Source organism: Eurosta solidaginis, chromosome 2, assembly GCF_040869045.1.
Source record: "Eurosta solidaginis isolate ZX-2024a chromosome 2, ASM4086904v1, whole genome shotgun sequence".
Lineage (NCBI taxonomy): Eukaryota > Metazoa > Arthropoda > Insecta > Diptera > Tephritidae > Eurosta > Eurosta solidaginis.
The window spans coordinates 286,388,358-286,405,314 of record NC_090320.1 but is presented as its reverse complement, the minus strand read 5'-3'; the positions used below and the strand labels follow the sequence as shown (position 1 = coordinate 286,405,314).

General features: G+C 37.9%; 2 protein-coding genes across 13 annotated transcripts in view; one reads left to right on the top strand and one right to left on the bottom strand.

The window, feature by feature from the left end:
• Positions 1-16,957, top strand: part of eys (eyes shut) — a 457,691-nt gene that overhangs the window by 415,108 nt on the left and 25,626 nt on the right. For 2 of the 4 annotated variants that reach the window (XM_067768337.1, XM_067768336.1), the window contains exons 8-12: positions 7,464-7,756; positions 8,154-8,814; positions 8,884-9,047; positions 9,264-9,995; positions 10,062-10,304. In XM_067768337.1, coding sequence (XP_067624438.1) covers positions 7,464-7,756; positions 8,154-8,814; positions 8,884-9,047; positions 9,264-9,995; positions 10,062-10,304 — 2,093 coding nt within the window. Of the gene's footprint in view, positions 1-7,463; positions 7,757-8,105; positions 8,815-8,883; positions 9,048-9,263; positions 9,996-10,061; positions 10,305-16,957 lie in introns of all 4 variants that reach the window. The other 2 variants (XM_067768335.1, XM_067768334.1) reach the window with 1 other exon arrangement.
• Positions 1-16,957, bottom strand: part of LOC137241108 (uncharacterized) — a 471,192-nt gene that overhangs the window by 432,735 nt on the left and 21,500 nt on the right. The gene's annotated exons all lie outside the window — the stretch shown is intronic.

The following is a 16,957-nucleotide window of genomic DNA, read 5'->3' as shown; positions in this document are numbered from 1 at the left end:
GAGTTGCAAAACCGCTACCAAAAAGCTAATGAGACTTTGCAGGAGTTTGCGACAAATGTCGAAAGGCTTGCACATTTGGCGAATGCCGACGCACCCGTGGAATACACCGAAAGAGTAAAAATTCAGAGCTTAGTAAATGGCATACGGGACGTCGAAACGAAGCGAGCCACATACGCAAACCCAAATCCAACATTTGCAGAGACGGTATCACATGCATTGACTCAGGAAACTACCTCACTATTGAGTAAACCAGCATATAAAGCTCATCGCGTGGAAGTGGAAAGGCCACCGTGGTGTGATGGTAGCGTGCTCCGCCTATCACACCGTATGCCCTGGGTTCAACTCCCGGGCAAAGCAACACCAAAATTTTAGAAATAAGATTTTTCAATTAGAAGAAAATTTTTCTAAGCGGGGTCGCCCCTCGGCAGTGTCTGGCAAGCGCTCCGATTGTATTTCTGCCACGAAAAGCTCTCAGTGAAAACTCATCTGCCTTGCAGATGCCGTTCGGAGTCGGCATAAAACATGTAGGTCCCGTCCGGCCAATTTGTAGGGAAAAATCAAGAGGAGCACGACGCAAATTGGAAGAGAAGCTCGGCCTTAGATCTCTTCGGAGGTTATCGCGCCTTACATTTATTTTTTTTATGTGGAAGTGGAAAGGCCAGAGTGGGTAGACACAATTTTGGAAGCACTGAAGGGATCTCAAAAGAAGAATGCCGGAGTTATTAAATGTTTCAAGTGCGGCAACCCAGGTCACATTGCACGTCATTGCGATCTTGGTCCTAATAGTTCCAACAATGTGGGTTGCCGTAAACGCAAAGCTGGCGGAAATGAGCAAGAGCGTGTCGGATGTAAAGAACGAAAACTTGCCCCGGCTATTGAGTGATATCTGTGTCGCAAATTGGAAGGAAATCAAGCAGTCTTACCGTCAGAGGGAATGTGGATGGCAAGGAGCGTGTACTGACTGTAGATACGGGCACATCTCATTCCTTAATCCGATCTGACTTGGTCAACAGGAGAGTAAAACCGTTACCTGGAGCAAAGTTGCGTACGGTCACTGGCGAGTATAACCAAGTCCAGGGAGAAGTGGTATGTGAAGTCTTGATTGGAAAAGTCACAGTTCTACACAAATTCGTTGTGGCGAAGATCGTTGAAGAAGTCATATTGGGAGTGGACTTCTTGGTTGACCATGACATCAAGATCGATATGCACAGAAGGGTGATGCGTTATGAGAACCAGGATATACCACTTAACTTCAAGTTGGAGAAAGGGTTCAGTAGTAATCGAGTAATGGTAGAGAAGACTCGACATAGGCCACGAAAGTCAAAAGAAAAGGTTGATGGATCGAATGGGCCAAATAAAGCGAAATTAAAGTACCTGCGAGAAAAAGACCGGCATCGACAAACCCTAATGGACGCACTAAAACGACTGAAAGAATTTTTCAGAAAGAATGCAAGGGTGGTTTCAAGCCAGCGCGCACTACTGTTGTGAATCGTCCAGACGATAATGATGATGCAAAGTCAATCTGTCAAGTGCAAGCTCTGCGAAGAAGTTCATTGGCCAAACAACAGAGTGCGAGGGAACGATCAAGAATAATGAGTAGTAAGATTAAACGCAGGTACAATGAGAACAAAAATTCGGAAGGTTTCTTGGAGGGAGATTTGGTACTGTTAAACAACCCTCACCGGCGGAAAGGTGTTCCAGCCAAATTTCGGTGCAGTTGGGAAGGCCCGTACAAAGTTGTGAAGAAGATCAGTGATACCATCTACCACATACAAACCACTGGGAAACCACGGATTAGAAGAGTGGTACATTTGGAGATGCTAGCGGCGTTTAGATCGGGAGATTTGTCTGATCGGGTCGATCAGACTTAGGTGGAGGGCAGTGTTACGAATATTAGCAAACTAAGGGGTGGTGCTATCTCTAAACCGATGCTAAACAGTGATATCATGCACATCCATAGATCAATCATTATGTATCTACATAAACGAAACAATAATTGCGTCTACACATATGTAACATGTACGTATACGAGCAGCGGAGAGTCAATGCACAAACACGTGCATATATCTGAGATACTCATGAAAGTATGCAATGAAAAAAGCTATAAAATCGTGCAAATGTAGCTACAGCTGAGAAGTTTGAGAGCTGATGGCAACTAGTAGAATCTGGAAGCGCCTAGAAGATGCGAACGTTGAAATCAGAGAGTATATAAGGCAGCAAAGGTAGAGGCGCTGGAATTCAGTTTGATTTGAGCTATCAAGCAGTTATTGATTAAGCACGCAATCTGTCGGCCAATAGTGGAGATTCATTTGAGCTATCAATCAGTTTGGTTATTAAGCCAGCTAGCGCAAAGTATAAGTGTTATTGTGAAGTACTTTAATAAAGGCCATTTTTCCATTATTCAATATTGGAGTTATTTATTCAACAGTTTAGTGATACGAACTTAGCAGAAGGTTGCAAATAAGAGGATTTGCAAGTAAATTCGTTTCAATATATTAATTTTCAACTATGTTCACATGTGACTGAGCTGCAGCGAAGAGAGGTAGGCTTTCTAGAGAGATATAACTCACCGCCTTCCACAGTTGAACATTTTCCACAACTTTACACAACACCGATAACTACGCTACGCCTGCCTTCTTTTCAGATCAAACGATTTAAGACTGCACTACGATTGCTTACACGCTAAGTGACTCTCTTTTATTTAGAGTTGACAAAAACTACCTTCCCTCAGGCACTCCATACCTCCCAAGCCCCTCACTACCACACACAACTTTCTTGCCTTTGTGCAAATTACCAATTTCCTCTGCACTCTTTGCACGCTTCGTTCATTAGCTATAATTATGAATGAAAAATATAAAAAGCAGCTTTTTTAAGCTTCAATGAACAAAAAATTTTCGCCGATAACTTTTGATAACAACAACCATAAAGCGCATTATAAATTTTCGAAGTTTGTCAAGCAAAAAAACATAGCAAAGTGCGAATTCTCTCTCTTAGTATAAAGTCACTTACTTACTTCGTTAAGCATATCTCGTAATTAATTTATAAAAAGTTTGTTTGGCCAAACTTTGACCGTTGACTTTACTCATTTGGTTGGCCGGAAGGACTTGCACAGCAGCGCTCAGAAATTAATTTAACTTTTCACAAAAATGCCAATTGTGTGCTGTAGCACTTGACCTCGTGCATTCGTGGAGTGCAATGGAAAGAGTGCCCCCTTGAGCAGGGAGAGTCGAGTTGGCAGAGCCGTTATAATAATACATAGAATGACTTTTGTGGCACGTCACATCGACTCTTAAGTGTACTTAAGTAGATATGCTTATTTGCTTTCATATGTGTGTGTGTGTTTATATGCCATCGAGTGTGCTAATTTTAATGTCAATATTATGCAAGTGCATAAATATTTCAGTGGAACAAACCTCTTATCTCTTACTTGCACTTTGCTCTTAACGCTCATAACTGACCCGATCGCCTGACGACCCATTACCTAGCCCGCTGACAGCTTTTGAGAATGAAGAGCAATAGGTATGTGTCTGTGTGTCACGTACCTTACGAATGCATTTTGCGATGTGCTGGCGGCTATGCGTTGACGCATCTGAAGCATGGTTGCCGGTTACTTATTTATTACACGAAAATTTGTCTTGCATTTCTTCCCATTTTTGGTATTCTATAAGGCACCCGAATATAATCTGGCGTCACCCTATAAAACATGATCTGATCGACCCATATTCGTTATAAGTGAATATCATATTGTGCTTGATTTTATCTGACTTAATCCGATATCAATAATATCTTTATGATTTTGAGCAGGTTTGATGTGGGGTAAAGTGATGTGACATAATGCGATATCACTTGATATCCTTACAAATTTCGTTTCTTTTGTTTTGAGATGTGACCTGATCCAACCATTTGATATCTTAATTACTTTTTTGCCATATAATCTGGGTTCGGTCAAATTAGTATCGTTTGATATCGTTATGAGTATGATTTTCTGTGTGTGTTGTGATGTGACATCATCTGATTAAATTCGGTAAATCTGTCTTCCATTTCTTCCCATTTTTGGTATTCTATAATATAATCCGACGTCACCCTTTAAAAATTGATCTGATATACCCATATTTGATATAAGTGAATATCATTATGAGCTTGGTATGTTCTGACTTAATCTGATATCAATGATATCTTTATGATTTTGAGCAGGTTTGATGTGGTGTTATGTGATGTGACTTCATTCATGCGATATCATTTAATATCTTTACTCGTTTCTTGCGTTTTCATATATGACCAGATCCAACCATTTGATATCTTAATTACTTTTTTCCATATAATCTGGATTCGGTCAAATGTGTATCATTTCATGTCGTTATGAGTATGATTTTCTGTGTATGATATTATATAACATCATCTGATTGAATTCGGTACCATTTGTTTGAGTTTCATTTCATATGATGTGATGTGATAGTATCTTATCCAAACAATGTCGTTATCTTATGATATCATACTGAGATTGATTTGATATCTTGTTATTTAGCTTATTCTGAGCTAGATATCACTTTACATTGCTATTGTTAGCATATGAGATATTGTTATAAGATTTTGAGGTGACTAAATTTGATAACATTTTCTAATGACCTGACGGTGACATGGTGTGATGTGATTTAACCTTATTTGACTTTGACATCAGATGAAACTCATAGTGACGCTTTGATCTGAACAGGGTCGATATCGTTATGAATTTCATTTCATGTGATGCATGTTACTTGATGTGATATGATGTGATGTGGTCTGTTCTGCGGTCACATGATCTCTTGATGATGAATTGATCGATGTGACATCACGAATGGATGAATAAGATCTCGCCAAATTTAATCTGATATGGACTCAATAATTTGAACTGATGTTGCCTTTAATGACATTAGTCGATGCATCGTTATGATATGTATTGCCAAATTTAATCTGATTTGGTTTCCAAAGATTTGACCTGATGTTACCTTAACTCATGTGATATGACACAAGGATATGATCTTACCAAATTTTAAGTTGGTGTTAATAAGCCTTATTTACTTTGATAAAGCATATTCATGCGATCCTGAGGATGACTTTCAGAGTGATGTCGAAATATCGACCATATTAAAAAAAGTGTTCCCTTATTTAAACATTGTGCTTTACTTTGCGGCCTCAAGCTCGTCAAACATATCAGATCTTACCAAATTTAATCTGATTTTTTACCTTCGTGATTTGATCTGACGTTTCCTTAACTGGTGAGATATGACAACATTTGTTGCATTGTTATGATATCGACTTAATTTAATTTGCTTTCCGAAGATTTGATCTGATGTTACCTTTACTGATGTGATATGCCATCAATCAATACACCGATATGAACTTGACAAGCTTTTAAATGTCTTTAAGGATGTTAGATACATCATTCATAAGTTTTCGGATACAATAGTGTTTTCCCTAATGGTTTCGATTAACTTATACATATGTACGTTTTACCGTATTACAACCGCAAATGTACCAATTTTAGTAGAATTTTACCAAAACGGCAACTCTATCATCATCTTTAAAGTTTCCGGGCACTTAACGCCGAAGAATAGTTTGCATTTACATTTCGTTTCCGTTTAACATTAAATTGTCATCTTTAAAACGTTTTTTCAAGCCACACGCCACCCTTCGCCCACCTTTGTTGAACAGCTCAAACACGTTTATTTCACAACGCTTTTCGAATTGTTGATTTTCGCTTAAATTTATATATTTTTAGTGCTCTCGTTTTTTTTTTTTTTTGTTCCTGTAAAAGGCCGCGCATATTTTATTCCAAGTATATTCAAAGCTTTTTGGTCGCTGGATCGTTTAGTTCATTGTTGAAGCACTTGAATGATGGAGTCGCATGGCCGTTGGGCTATTGTCGGCACTGGCGCTGCTGCTGCTGCTTTTGTCACCGAAAACCGTTAAAAGCGCTTGTGCTCCACTTATCTTCCTGCTTTGTACAAACTGTAAAATGAGCGTGAATCATGTAAAGGTGAAAGGTTTTGCATTGAGGTCAAACATAAAAACTGAAAGTGAGGCGTCTACGTACCTGAAGTAACGTCAATGGTACTTGGCCTAGATAGAAATTTTCAGTTTTTCTAGGAACAATTTAAGTGGGGTAGCCAGTTGAAGTACCAGGAATGAGAGGAAAGGCAGCTCTGAATACACGCAGGATATAGGAAATAATTTTTTTCTGTGGAAAATAATCTACTTGGCAACTTTGGTGAAACTAATCCTTGGAAAATCTACTTAAAGAGGTATGAGCTATACAGCTAAGCTCAGTTAAAAGGCATGATGGCCTCCGAGTAGGGACAGATGTAAGACGTCTTACTCTACCCTCAGAAATTCAAGAAGAGTTTTCGGAGTTGAGAAATCTTTGATGGATTAATATATAGATTCGGTACGCTTCGGAACTGTTGCCTTGCAATGTTACACCGACTTTCAGAGGAGCGCTTGGATGCAAGATCTTTGGATCTTCTGGGCCATCAGACGACACCTTCCGTAAAGAAATTGGATCACGTCAATGAAGAAAAAGTCACAATTAGCCTCATAATAGGGCAGTCAGGTCAATGTTTAAGTTATTGTACTAGGAATGCTAATAGTTCGAGAGTTCTTTCTTAAAGTGAGCTATTCTTTGATCTTAGAGTAATTGAGGACAAAAGTCAACTTCGCACAGAATGGAGTCTTATCTGAGGGTTTAGGATATAGGAGTTGAGAGTTGTACAGGAATAACCTCGCATAAGACCGAGGAAAATATATGGTAAACTATCAGTATAATGGATAAATTTTTCGCAATATCTTGTCAAACTTGGTTTGATAGGAAAACCTTACAGACCACACCTCGCCTTCTATAGAAACACCTAAAAGTCATATAATGAGGATAAGGAAGAAATTTTCTTCAGGTAAAAAGGTTCAATATAGGGTATTAAGATCTTCTATGCATTAACATGACTGACTTTATCTTAATTGGATGAGAGAGACAAATTGAGGCTATTGCCTTTTGCAAAACTTATATCATCAAGTCTAGCTTATATATCTTAATTTTTTTCCTGTTTTCAGATATATTTTCATAGCGATTCCAACCCCATTAAGCCTTTAGCTCTTCAGATCGAAGAAGTGAGCCAGTAGTTTTAGGTCAACATCTCTGCCCACTTCCCTTATGCCTGGTAGGTCTGCTCTCCCCAGCTCTGGTTTAAGCCGGTCGGTAAGAGCGTATTAGTGAGGGATAATAGCTAGTGTCCTCAAAACACTACAACCAGCGGCGTTTTAATATAATGGATTTTAGCACATAAACAATGTGTTCTTATTAAGCTGAAGTTTGCAGAACCTTTACTTGAATCTGGATTGGCAGAGTTCTACCTCAGCCTTCAGCAAATTCCAACTTATAAACATTTACTATTAAAACTAACCCTTTACTTCGTCATATCGTTTGTTTCCAGCGATGCCTTGGATGGCTTTGGTATCACAGAATGCGGTTCGCTTGCCTGCCTATCGAGTCCATGTCGCAACGGCGCTGCTTGTATCAAAATTGAGTCCAACGAAGTCGATGAAAATGGCGAGAAAACAGAAAAATGGAAATGTAAATGTCCCACCGGCTATATGGGACCAACTTGTGAGATATCCGTATGCGAAGACAATCCTTGCCAATATGGTGGCACTTGCGTACAATTCCCCGGCAGTGGCTACCTTTGTTTGTGCCCATTGGGTAAACACGGACACTACTGCGAACACAGTAAGTTTGAAGATTCACGTACATTAACACATACACCCACACACATTCTAGCAATCTTTGTGATGCGCAAAAACCCATACATCCACAACCATTCAAATATATGAATCACACTACATATTTCAAATGCAAAGTTCGTTCGTGCATTCGTTCGAAACCCATTAGTAATATTTGATTTCGCATCCATATGTACTCGTTTGTACTCGTACTCGTAGGTACTTACATTGAAAAGTACATTTTGGAATGCAGATGACTAATCAAATCAAAATTTTCTAATACCTTTGTTACCTGTGACCTCTCCCACCGGCAATCCTTATCCGTGTCAATACCCGTATCCACACACAAAAACAAGGTTTTCCCTTCTACACAGTTTCGCCAGCTACAATTAAAAATCTTACAGATCTCGAGGTCGCGCTGCCTTCATTTTCGGGTAGCGTGAGTGGTCTGTCTTCGTTTGTCGCATACACTGTGCCAATACCATTGGAATACTCAATCGAGTTGAGTTTTAAGATATTACCACAAACGATGTCGCAAATATCACTGCTGGCCTTCATAGGTCAATCGGGTTATCATGATGAGAAAAGTGACCATTTGGCTGTGAGTTTTATACAGGGTTATATAATGCTCACATGGAATTTGGGTGGTGGACCACGACGTATATTTACGCAGAAGCCGATTGATTTTCGTTTGGATGCACCACGCGTACCATACGAAATTAAAATAGGACGCATTGGCCGACAAGCTTGGCTTTCGGTGGATGGTAAATTTAATATCACCGGACGTTCACCGGGCAGCGTAAGTCGTATGGATGTAATGCCGATACTTTACTTGGGTGGACATGAAATTGCGAATTTCAATACGCTACCGCATGATCTACCGCTGCACTCTGGATTTCAGGGTTGTATATACGATGTGAATTTGAAGGCGGGTCAAGTGACGGTGCCTTTGCAGGAGACACGTGGGGTGCGTGGACGTGGCGTGGGACAATGTGGTACAAGGGAATGTCATAGGCATGCGTGCCAGCATGAAGGCGCTTGCTTGCAACATGGCGCAACCTTTACGTAAGTAGTAGTAGGGCTTTGTGTGTAAATTCTGGTGCTGTTTTAAATGGTTATTTTTGCCATTTTCAGCTGTATTTGCCAAGAAGGTTGGTATGGTCCGTTGTGCGCTCAGCCCAAAAACCCGTGCGATTCATTCAACAACAAATGTGCGGAGGGTTCAACGTGTGTGCCGCTCGTGAATGGTTATGAATGCGATTGTCCAGTGGGACGTACCGGAAAGAATTGTGATGAAGGTAAGACTGCACTGCCGATAACTAATATTTGTTTATCGAAGTGTGAAGTTGTTTATTGATATCGGACACATATAGCATATTTCGCAAATGGATGTATAAATATATCTGTAAAAAATATACTAAGAATGTATAGAAAAAATTTCATCAATTTGCGTTCGAAACCCGACTAATTCTGTTTTTCATCTCTAACAAACGAACATCCTCTCTCCCTTACAGATATTCGCGCCCTCAGTGACGTCTCGCTCACAGGACGTCGCTCTTACCTGTCTGTACGTTGGCCCTACTTTTACGACGGCTCCGATAAGATGGGTTCGAAACGTTCACAAATCATAAGCTATCGCAACTTTACGAAAAAGCTGATGCCACCGAAACCCATCGCCTCTTCGAGTCAACACTTTGTCATGAAATTACTTAACGAGGTGGAGAAACAACGCAATTTCTCACCTGTACCGCTTATGGGTTCAAAGACTTTCGAGGAGCATCATCGTGTACAATTCTTCTTTATCGAATTCCAACTGCGCCCGCTATCCGAACGTGGTCTCTTACTTTACTTCGGCACATTAAATAATAATCAAGATAAGAAAGTCGGTTTTGTATCGCTCTCACTACAAGGTGGTGTCGTTGAATTCCGCATATCTGGCCCCAACAGTCATGTTACAGTCGTGCGTAGTGTTCGCATGCTGGCAATTGGCGAATGGCATAAGATCAAAATGGCACAACGTGGACGCTGGCTAACGCTGTGGGTTGAGGGTAGTGCATCCTCGGCGTTAGCGCCGTCTGCTGAGGTGCTCGTCGAACCCGATTCGCTACTCTATATTGGTGGTCTGAAAGATTTATCAAAATTACCACATAATGCCATCTCTGGTTTCCCAATACCATTCCGCGGTTGTGTACGCGGTTTAGTGGTTAGTGGTACACGCATTGTGCTGAACGTGACAAATATTATTGGTTAGTAGTTTAGTGGTGCGCCCTTTAGTGGGACACATTTACTAATTATTTCTATTTCTTTTTTAGATGCCCGCAATATTCGCGATTGTGATGGCACTGCATGTGGTGGTGACTCGTGTGAGGCTGGCGGCCATTGTTGGCTTGATGAAAAACTTCAACCTCACTGCATTTGTCCTGAGTATGCGAAGGGCGATCGTTGCGAGTACTCGGAGAGTTGTAAATTGATACCTTGCAAGAATAATGGACGTTGTTTACGCAGCGGACGTTGCTCGTGTCCCAACGGCTGGGGTGGATTTTACTGTGAAATAGGTAAGTGACAAAATAAGCGAAGATTTCTTACATTCCAGCTAAACACTTTTATAAACGTTTGAGTTAAGGTTGGGTTGGCGCTGTTAACATGAAGCCAGCGCCAGTACTAACGCAATATTTTAGCGCTATTGCGTCGTGAAAATGTTTGCTGCTCAGTAGATGCGCTGTCTTTGCTCCGTTAAATTTGTATGTTATTGTAGCAGTGCTTCGCCCCACCCAATAGGTGCGACCACTCATCAATATCCTCTAACGGGACCAGTTTGGATGTCTATGAAGGCCTTTTCATGCTCCTTTTCTTCATATGGCTGGATTATTAAGTAGTGTTTACGAAGATGTCTTATTAAGTTCCTGGAATGCCCAGGAATAAAACAAACTCCTTCTGAAGAGAGCTTCGATATGTAAAAGTTAAACAAAAGCTGGTACAGGACACCACCCTGTGGCACCCCTTGCTTAATTTGTGTGTCAGAACTGGCGCTGCCGAGTTAATTAAGTTAAAGAGTGTGTCAATTGAATGACGATGGCAACGCTGATAATTCACCTTTGCAACAAGATAAATTGATTTGTTGTGGCCTCTAGAGCTATTATGCAGCACCTTTTGATACCTGAAACTATATGTTAACCGATTTGCAAATCATGAACATTTCGGGAATGTCGTTGCCTGAACTAGGTTGGGGTGGATTAGCGAAAAGTGCTTAACACTCTTATATTCGGCCCATCGGGTACTTCATAGCCGTGCACAAGAACGGTTAATATAAAAAACTAATATTTACAAAAAAAATATGCTACACACAAAATATAACAACAAAAAAACAACAATGACATTAGTTCTAGAAAAGTATTTCAGTTTACTGTTACGATTAATCGATTTAAACACGGAATTGCCTAAACAATGGTGGAAAAATCAGTACTGAACTTAAAAGCTAAATTAATTTTGTGGCAGGCAATTAAAACAGTTAATTTAAGTAGTAACTGTTTGGCATTGAGTTTAGATTAAACCAAAAAAAACGCTTATTAGAACAAAGTGCGACATTGGCATTGGTTGTCGATGAGTTAGCCCTCTACGAGAGCAATTAAATTAAGGTAAATCATGATCGTATAATTAACTTTAACTGAAATGTGAATTAGATAGTTTAAGCGGTTTTTTTTTTTTTTTGTTATATGAATTTGCGTAAATTCTACTTAGTGTTGATTTTATAGTTAGTACGTGTTGACTCACTAATTTGTAATCACAAAAAACTTAGACGGGCAATTAGGCTGAGTAATGCCAACTTTTTATCACGTAATTGAGGAACTAATTAGGTATAGGTTTGGGCTGTTTTAAATCCAATATTATACCCACAATTAGCATGTAGTGAAGTTGGCAAATATCATATTAAAGATCACAGTAAATCTCAAAGTCGCTATGGCGGCATCTGTGACTCGTTTGCATTCAATAATATTAATCTCTTCTATGACTGTTTAGTCGCAGTCTATTTTAAATTTCCATAGGTCAAACTTGTTGCTCAAAAATGTTAAATTTTCAAATATGCAGTAAAAATATAATAAAAGCATGATTTAATACGGTTTTATAATAGTACACTTGAAGGGAGTACTCTGAAAACCCTAAAGGAAAAATCCGAAAGCACCCAAAAAAATCGTTTCAACAATATACCTATGTACGTACATATGTATGTACATTAAGCTGGGTTGATTTGCATGGACGAAAGTTAACCCATATCGCGCCATCGATTTTTCGATAGGTTTTGGACTCAGGAAAAAAAGTTCCACTAAGCATACCCAAAAAAATAAATTTCGAGCTTGCAAAATTTGAGTTTTTTGACTTTTTTTTCTTTGATTTTTAAGGTTTTTTTCATGACCTACTTAAAAAATTTTCAGTTTTCAGTTTTTTCAGAAACGTGCAAAAGTGTTGCCGACGAAAACGAAATTGTCTCATAGTTCCTACCCCACTTAAAGATATGCGATAAAAACGAAGGCATTAACAGTTTTTTAAAAAATTTATTTTTTTGGGTTTCTGGGACTTGTTTTGGTCGAAATCGATTTTTTTCATTTTCAAGACTCAAAATCTTTTTTATGTATATGTTTCCGTTAGACAGTATACCAAAATGATCAGGGGACGAGCTGAGTTGATTTAGCCATGTCGGTCCGTCTGTCCGTCTGTCCGTTTGTTTGAACGCAAACTAGTCCCTCAATTTTTGAGATATCTTGATGAAATTTGGTAAGCAGGCATATTTTGGTGGGGGATTTGACATTTGACCGGATCGAACCACTATAGCATATACCTCCCATACAACCGATTGTCCAATAAGAGGGTTTTCGCCATTTCTGCCCCATTTCTGCCTCATTTTAACAGCTAGCAACAACAAATTTTACCACAAGCTTACGTATTTGGCATGGTTGTCTGAAAAAATTGTCAAAATTTTTTAGTTAAAAAATCACACTAAAAGACCTCAGTGACTGATCTAAGAAAAAGACACCCTGTGAAAACGGCCAAATTGGTCTTTAGTTCTCAATTTGATCTTCGATTATTGTAAGCATAAAAATTATACATGCGTCATACAGCTCACTACTTCAGTCGCGGATTTCCAATACAGGGTGGAGGTTTAAAAAAAATGTTTCATAATATCCACGGTTGGCATGTTACTTATGTCAATAATTCCTGTAACGAAATGTGGCGTGGGTTAATGCCTTCACAAAAATATATGAATTAGCATAAAATGGGAAATAAGAATAATATAAATATATTAAAAAAAAAACTAAAAAATACGCAAATATGGTGCGTTTTAGTATCTAAATCCACTTAGATATATGATGTTGATATCACCATAGCACAGAGGTTCGTGTCTATGCTATTAAGCACAACTCGTTTTGTGGGAAGTTATTTAACCACTGCTGCGAGTCTTCAATAATTGCCGATGGGTTTAACTCTCCTTTGCGCGCCTACGCTAGAGAGTTACAAACAAGCATACATACAAGTGAAGCTAATATAAGCGTGTTAAAAAATAAATTTTTATAATAACATTTTAAACCTTTTTAGAGTGATGCACTCTACTGAGTATATTAGGTTCGGTTTAACGCGGCTTAGATTTCTTTACTGGTTTTATTTACTCAGAAGTGTGAACGACCAATCGCCTTTCATGATAGTGCATACGCACCAGTAGAAGCGAGACCTAACTAACAGCAAAATATTTACAACATGTATATTAATAAAAAAAAGCTGTATATACATATAAAAAATAAAATATTTTGTAAGAAAATACTATAAAAACCACCCAGATAAATTTCAAATAAAATAGTTTTAATAAAACGAGTTTGGAATTTCAAAGAAAAAAGTTACGCACAAGCGCCTCAAAATAAGCAAAGAAAAGCTATAAAGAAGAACAAAAAAAATGATTTATAACCGAAAATCAAGCAACAGAAATATGACAGTCACAACTAATTTATGGGTTACAAGAATAACAACAACAAGTAAGGAAGGCTAAGTTCGGGTGTAACCGGACATTATATACTTTGGAGACAAAATTAGGGAAAACGAATAAAGGTGTCTAAGTTCGGGTGTAGCCGAACATTATATACTCAGCGTGAGCTTCAATGTACATTTCATTTCAGATAAATTACTTTTCCACATAACACGTGGCACCGCCCGTTTAAAAAAAATGTCTCCCCATTTCCTCTTACAATAAAACTTGATAAGTGAAATATCATTGAATCAAAACTATTTTTTGCTAAGTTATAGCTTATTATTCTAGTCTACGATCCTTTTAAACTTGTTTTATATCTAAGTTGCCGTGGTCTTTAACCGATCCCGTCCATTTTTAATAGAAATATTTTCTACTATAAGGACAATATATGTACACAATTTAATTACGATCCGTTATTTTTCTTCGAGTTACGGCTCCCGAAACATAGAAAATTGCTTAGTCATAAAATGAGCGGTGCCACGCACATTTTTTAAATTTAAAGTTTTTCCTATTTATTGTTATAAATCCACTTGGGAAATGAAATAAAATTGGTATAAAGCTCTTTTTTGCAAAAAAATGGCTATTTTATTCGTCCACGACCCTTCTAAAATCCTTTATATAAAAGTAGGCGTGGTCCTTAACCTATTTCGTTAATTATTCTTCAAACCATTCCTTATAGTAAAGGCAACCTCTCTGTCGAATTTTGTTCCGATAGCTTTAACGGTTTTTGATTTATGATTAATAATATTTGATTTTATCATAAGTGGGCGGTGCCATGCCCATTTTAAAATTTTTTTTCAAATTTTTATCAAGAGTCTCAATATCAGTCCACGTGTCAAATTTCAACATTCTATGTATATTATTTACTAAATAATCAGGTCTTTTGTGTTTTCCAAAATGTTATATATATAAAATCAATCCGATTTAGCTCATTTTAAAAACCAATCTATTCTGGGTCCAGATAAGCTCGTTTACCAAATTCGGTGAAGATATCTTAATATTTACTCAAGTTATCGTATTAACGGATGGACGTACGGACGGACATGGCTCAATCAAATTTTTTTTCGATACTGATTATTTTGGTATTTGGAAGTATATATCTATCCCGATTCCTTTATACCTCTACAACCAACCGTTATCCAATCAAAGTTATGTAAAGCTGTAAAGCACGCTGAGTATAATAACCATGTAGGAAAATGAACCCAGGGTAACCCTGGAATGTGTTTGTATGACATGGGTATCAAATGGAAGGTATTAAAGAGTATTTTAAAAGGGAGTGGGCCATAGTTCTATAGGCGGACGCTTTTTCGAGAAATCGCCATAAAGGTGGACCATGGGTGACTCTATAATTTTTTTGTACGATATGGGTATCAAATGAAAGGTGTTAATAAGTATTTTAAAAGGGAGTAGTCCTAAGTTGTATATGTGAAGGCGTTTTCGAGATATCGACCAAAATGTGGACCAGGGTAACCCAGAACATCATCTGTGGGGTACCGCTAATTTATTTATATATGTAATATCACGAACAGTATTCCTGCCAAGATTCCAAGGGCTTTTGATTTCGCCCTACAGAACTTTTTCATTTTCTTCTACTTAATATGGTAGGTGTCACACCCGTTTTACAAAGTTTTTTCTAAAGTTATATTTTGAATAAAAAAAACAAATCCAATCACCAAGTTTCATCCCTTTTTTCGTATTTGGTATAGAGTTATGGCATTTTTTAAATTTTTCGAAAATTTCGAAATCGAAAAAGTGGGCATGGTCACAGTCGGATTTCGCCCATTTTCATTACCAAGATAAAGTGAATTCAGATAAGTACTTGATGTAAGTTTAGTAAAGATATATCGATTTTTGCTCCAGTTATCGTGTTAACGGCCGAGCGGAAGGACAGACGGCCGACTGTGTATAAAAACTGGGCGTGGCTTCAACCGATTTCCCCCATTTTCTCATAAAACAGTTATCGTCATAGAAGCTATGCCCTTACCAAATTTCACAAGGATTGGTAAATTTTTCTTCGACTTATGGCATTAAAAGTATTCTAGACAAATTAAATGAAAAAATTTTAAATTTTCTTTTTGAAATTTTCTTTTATTTTTGTATTTTGTTGCACCATATCATTACTGGAGATGAATGTTGACATAATTTACTTATATACTGTAAAGATATTCAACTTTTTGTTAAAATTTTACTTTTAAAATTTTTTTTTTTTAAATTGGGCGTGTTCGTCATCCGATTTTGCAAATTTTTTCTTAGCACACATATAGTAATAGGAGTAACGTTGCTGCCAAATTTCATCATGATATCCTCAACGACTACCAAATTACAGCTTGCAAAGCTTTTAAATTGTCTTTCAAAAGTGGGCGGTGCCACGCCCATTGTCCAAAATTTTACTAATGGTTATGGACATGGCTAAATTAATTTCTTTTTTCGCCCAGATCATTTTGATATATAGAATTCTATATCTATCGCGATTAGTTTATGCCGTTACGGGGTACCGTTATGCGAACAAAGTTAGAGTATATTAACTCAGCTGAGTATAAAAACGTACTTGGCAACAACAAACGGCTACTTCATATCAGCTCAAATTTACGATAGCCGCCACTGCAGTGTCTGATGAAACATCAGTTTGACAGTTGAACTAACGGTTACACCAGCTGATGTTTGGTTCTTTTCAGACTCTCGAATTCAAATCTCACGCTTTAAACAATATTTCTATTATATGGCACTTAAAAAACACAGCGCTTTTATTACATTTTGTGTCGGCTAATTAAATAGCAAAAACATTTTCCTTCGTTTGCGCCTAAGATCTTTGCTATGTGAGACTGCGTCGAATTATAAAAAACTGCATAAAACAAACTAGATCCGTAAAGAAAAACATACTTAATTCTATTTTTAAACAATTGAAGTTTGCTTTGATGTTGTGAAATCACAGATACCATTTAAATTAAACAAAAACAAAATGTGGTTATTAAAGTGAATAAGCTAAAAAGCGAGACGTTGTCGCTTCTACAAAGTAGCGAGCTAAATATGAAGACGGCGATAAAGATGAGTTGATTTCGAGTTGAAACGAGATCATGGCTGTGCTGAAGTAAGCTAAAAACTGCAAGCAAAGAAACTCTACACAGATGAGGTCGTGTACAATTCATAAACCGCAGTAGAGGTGCAACAAGGTGCACTTTTGTAGAATAAGCATAC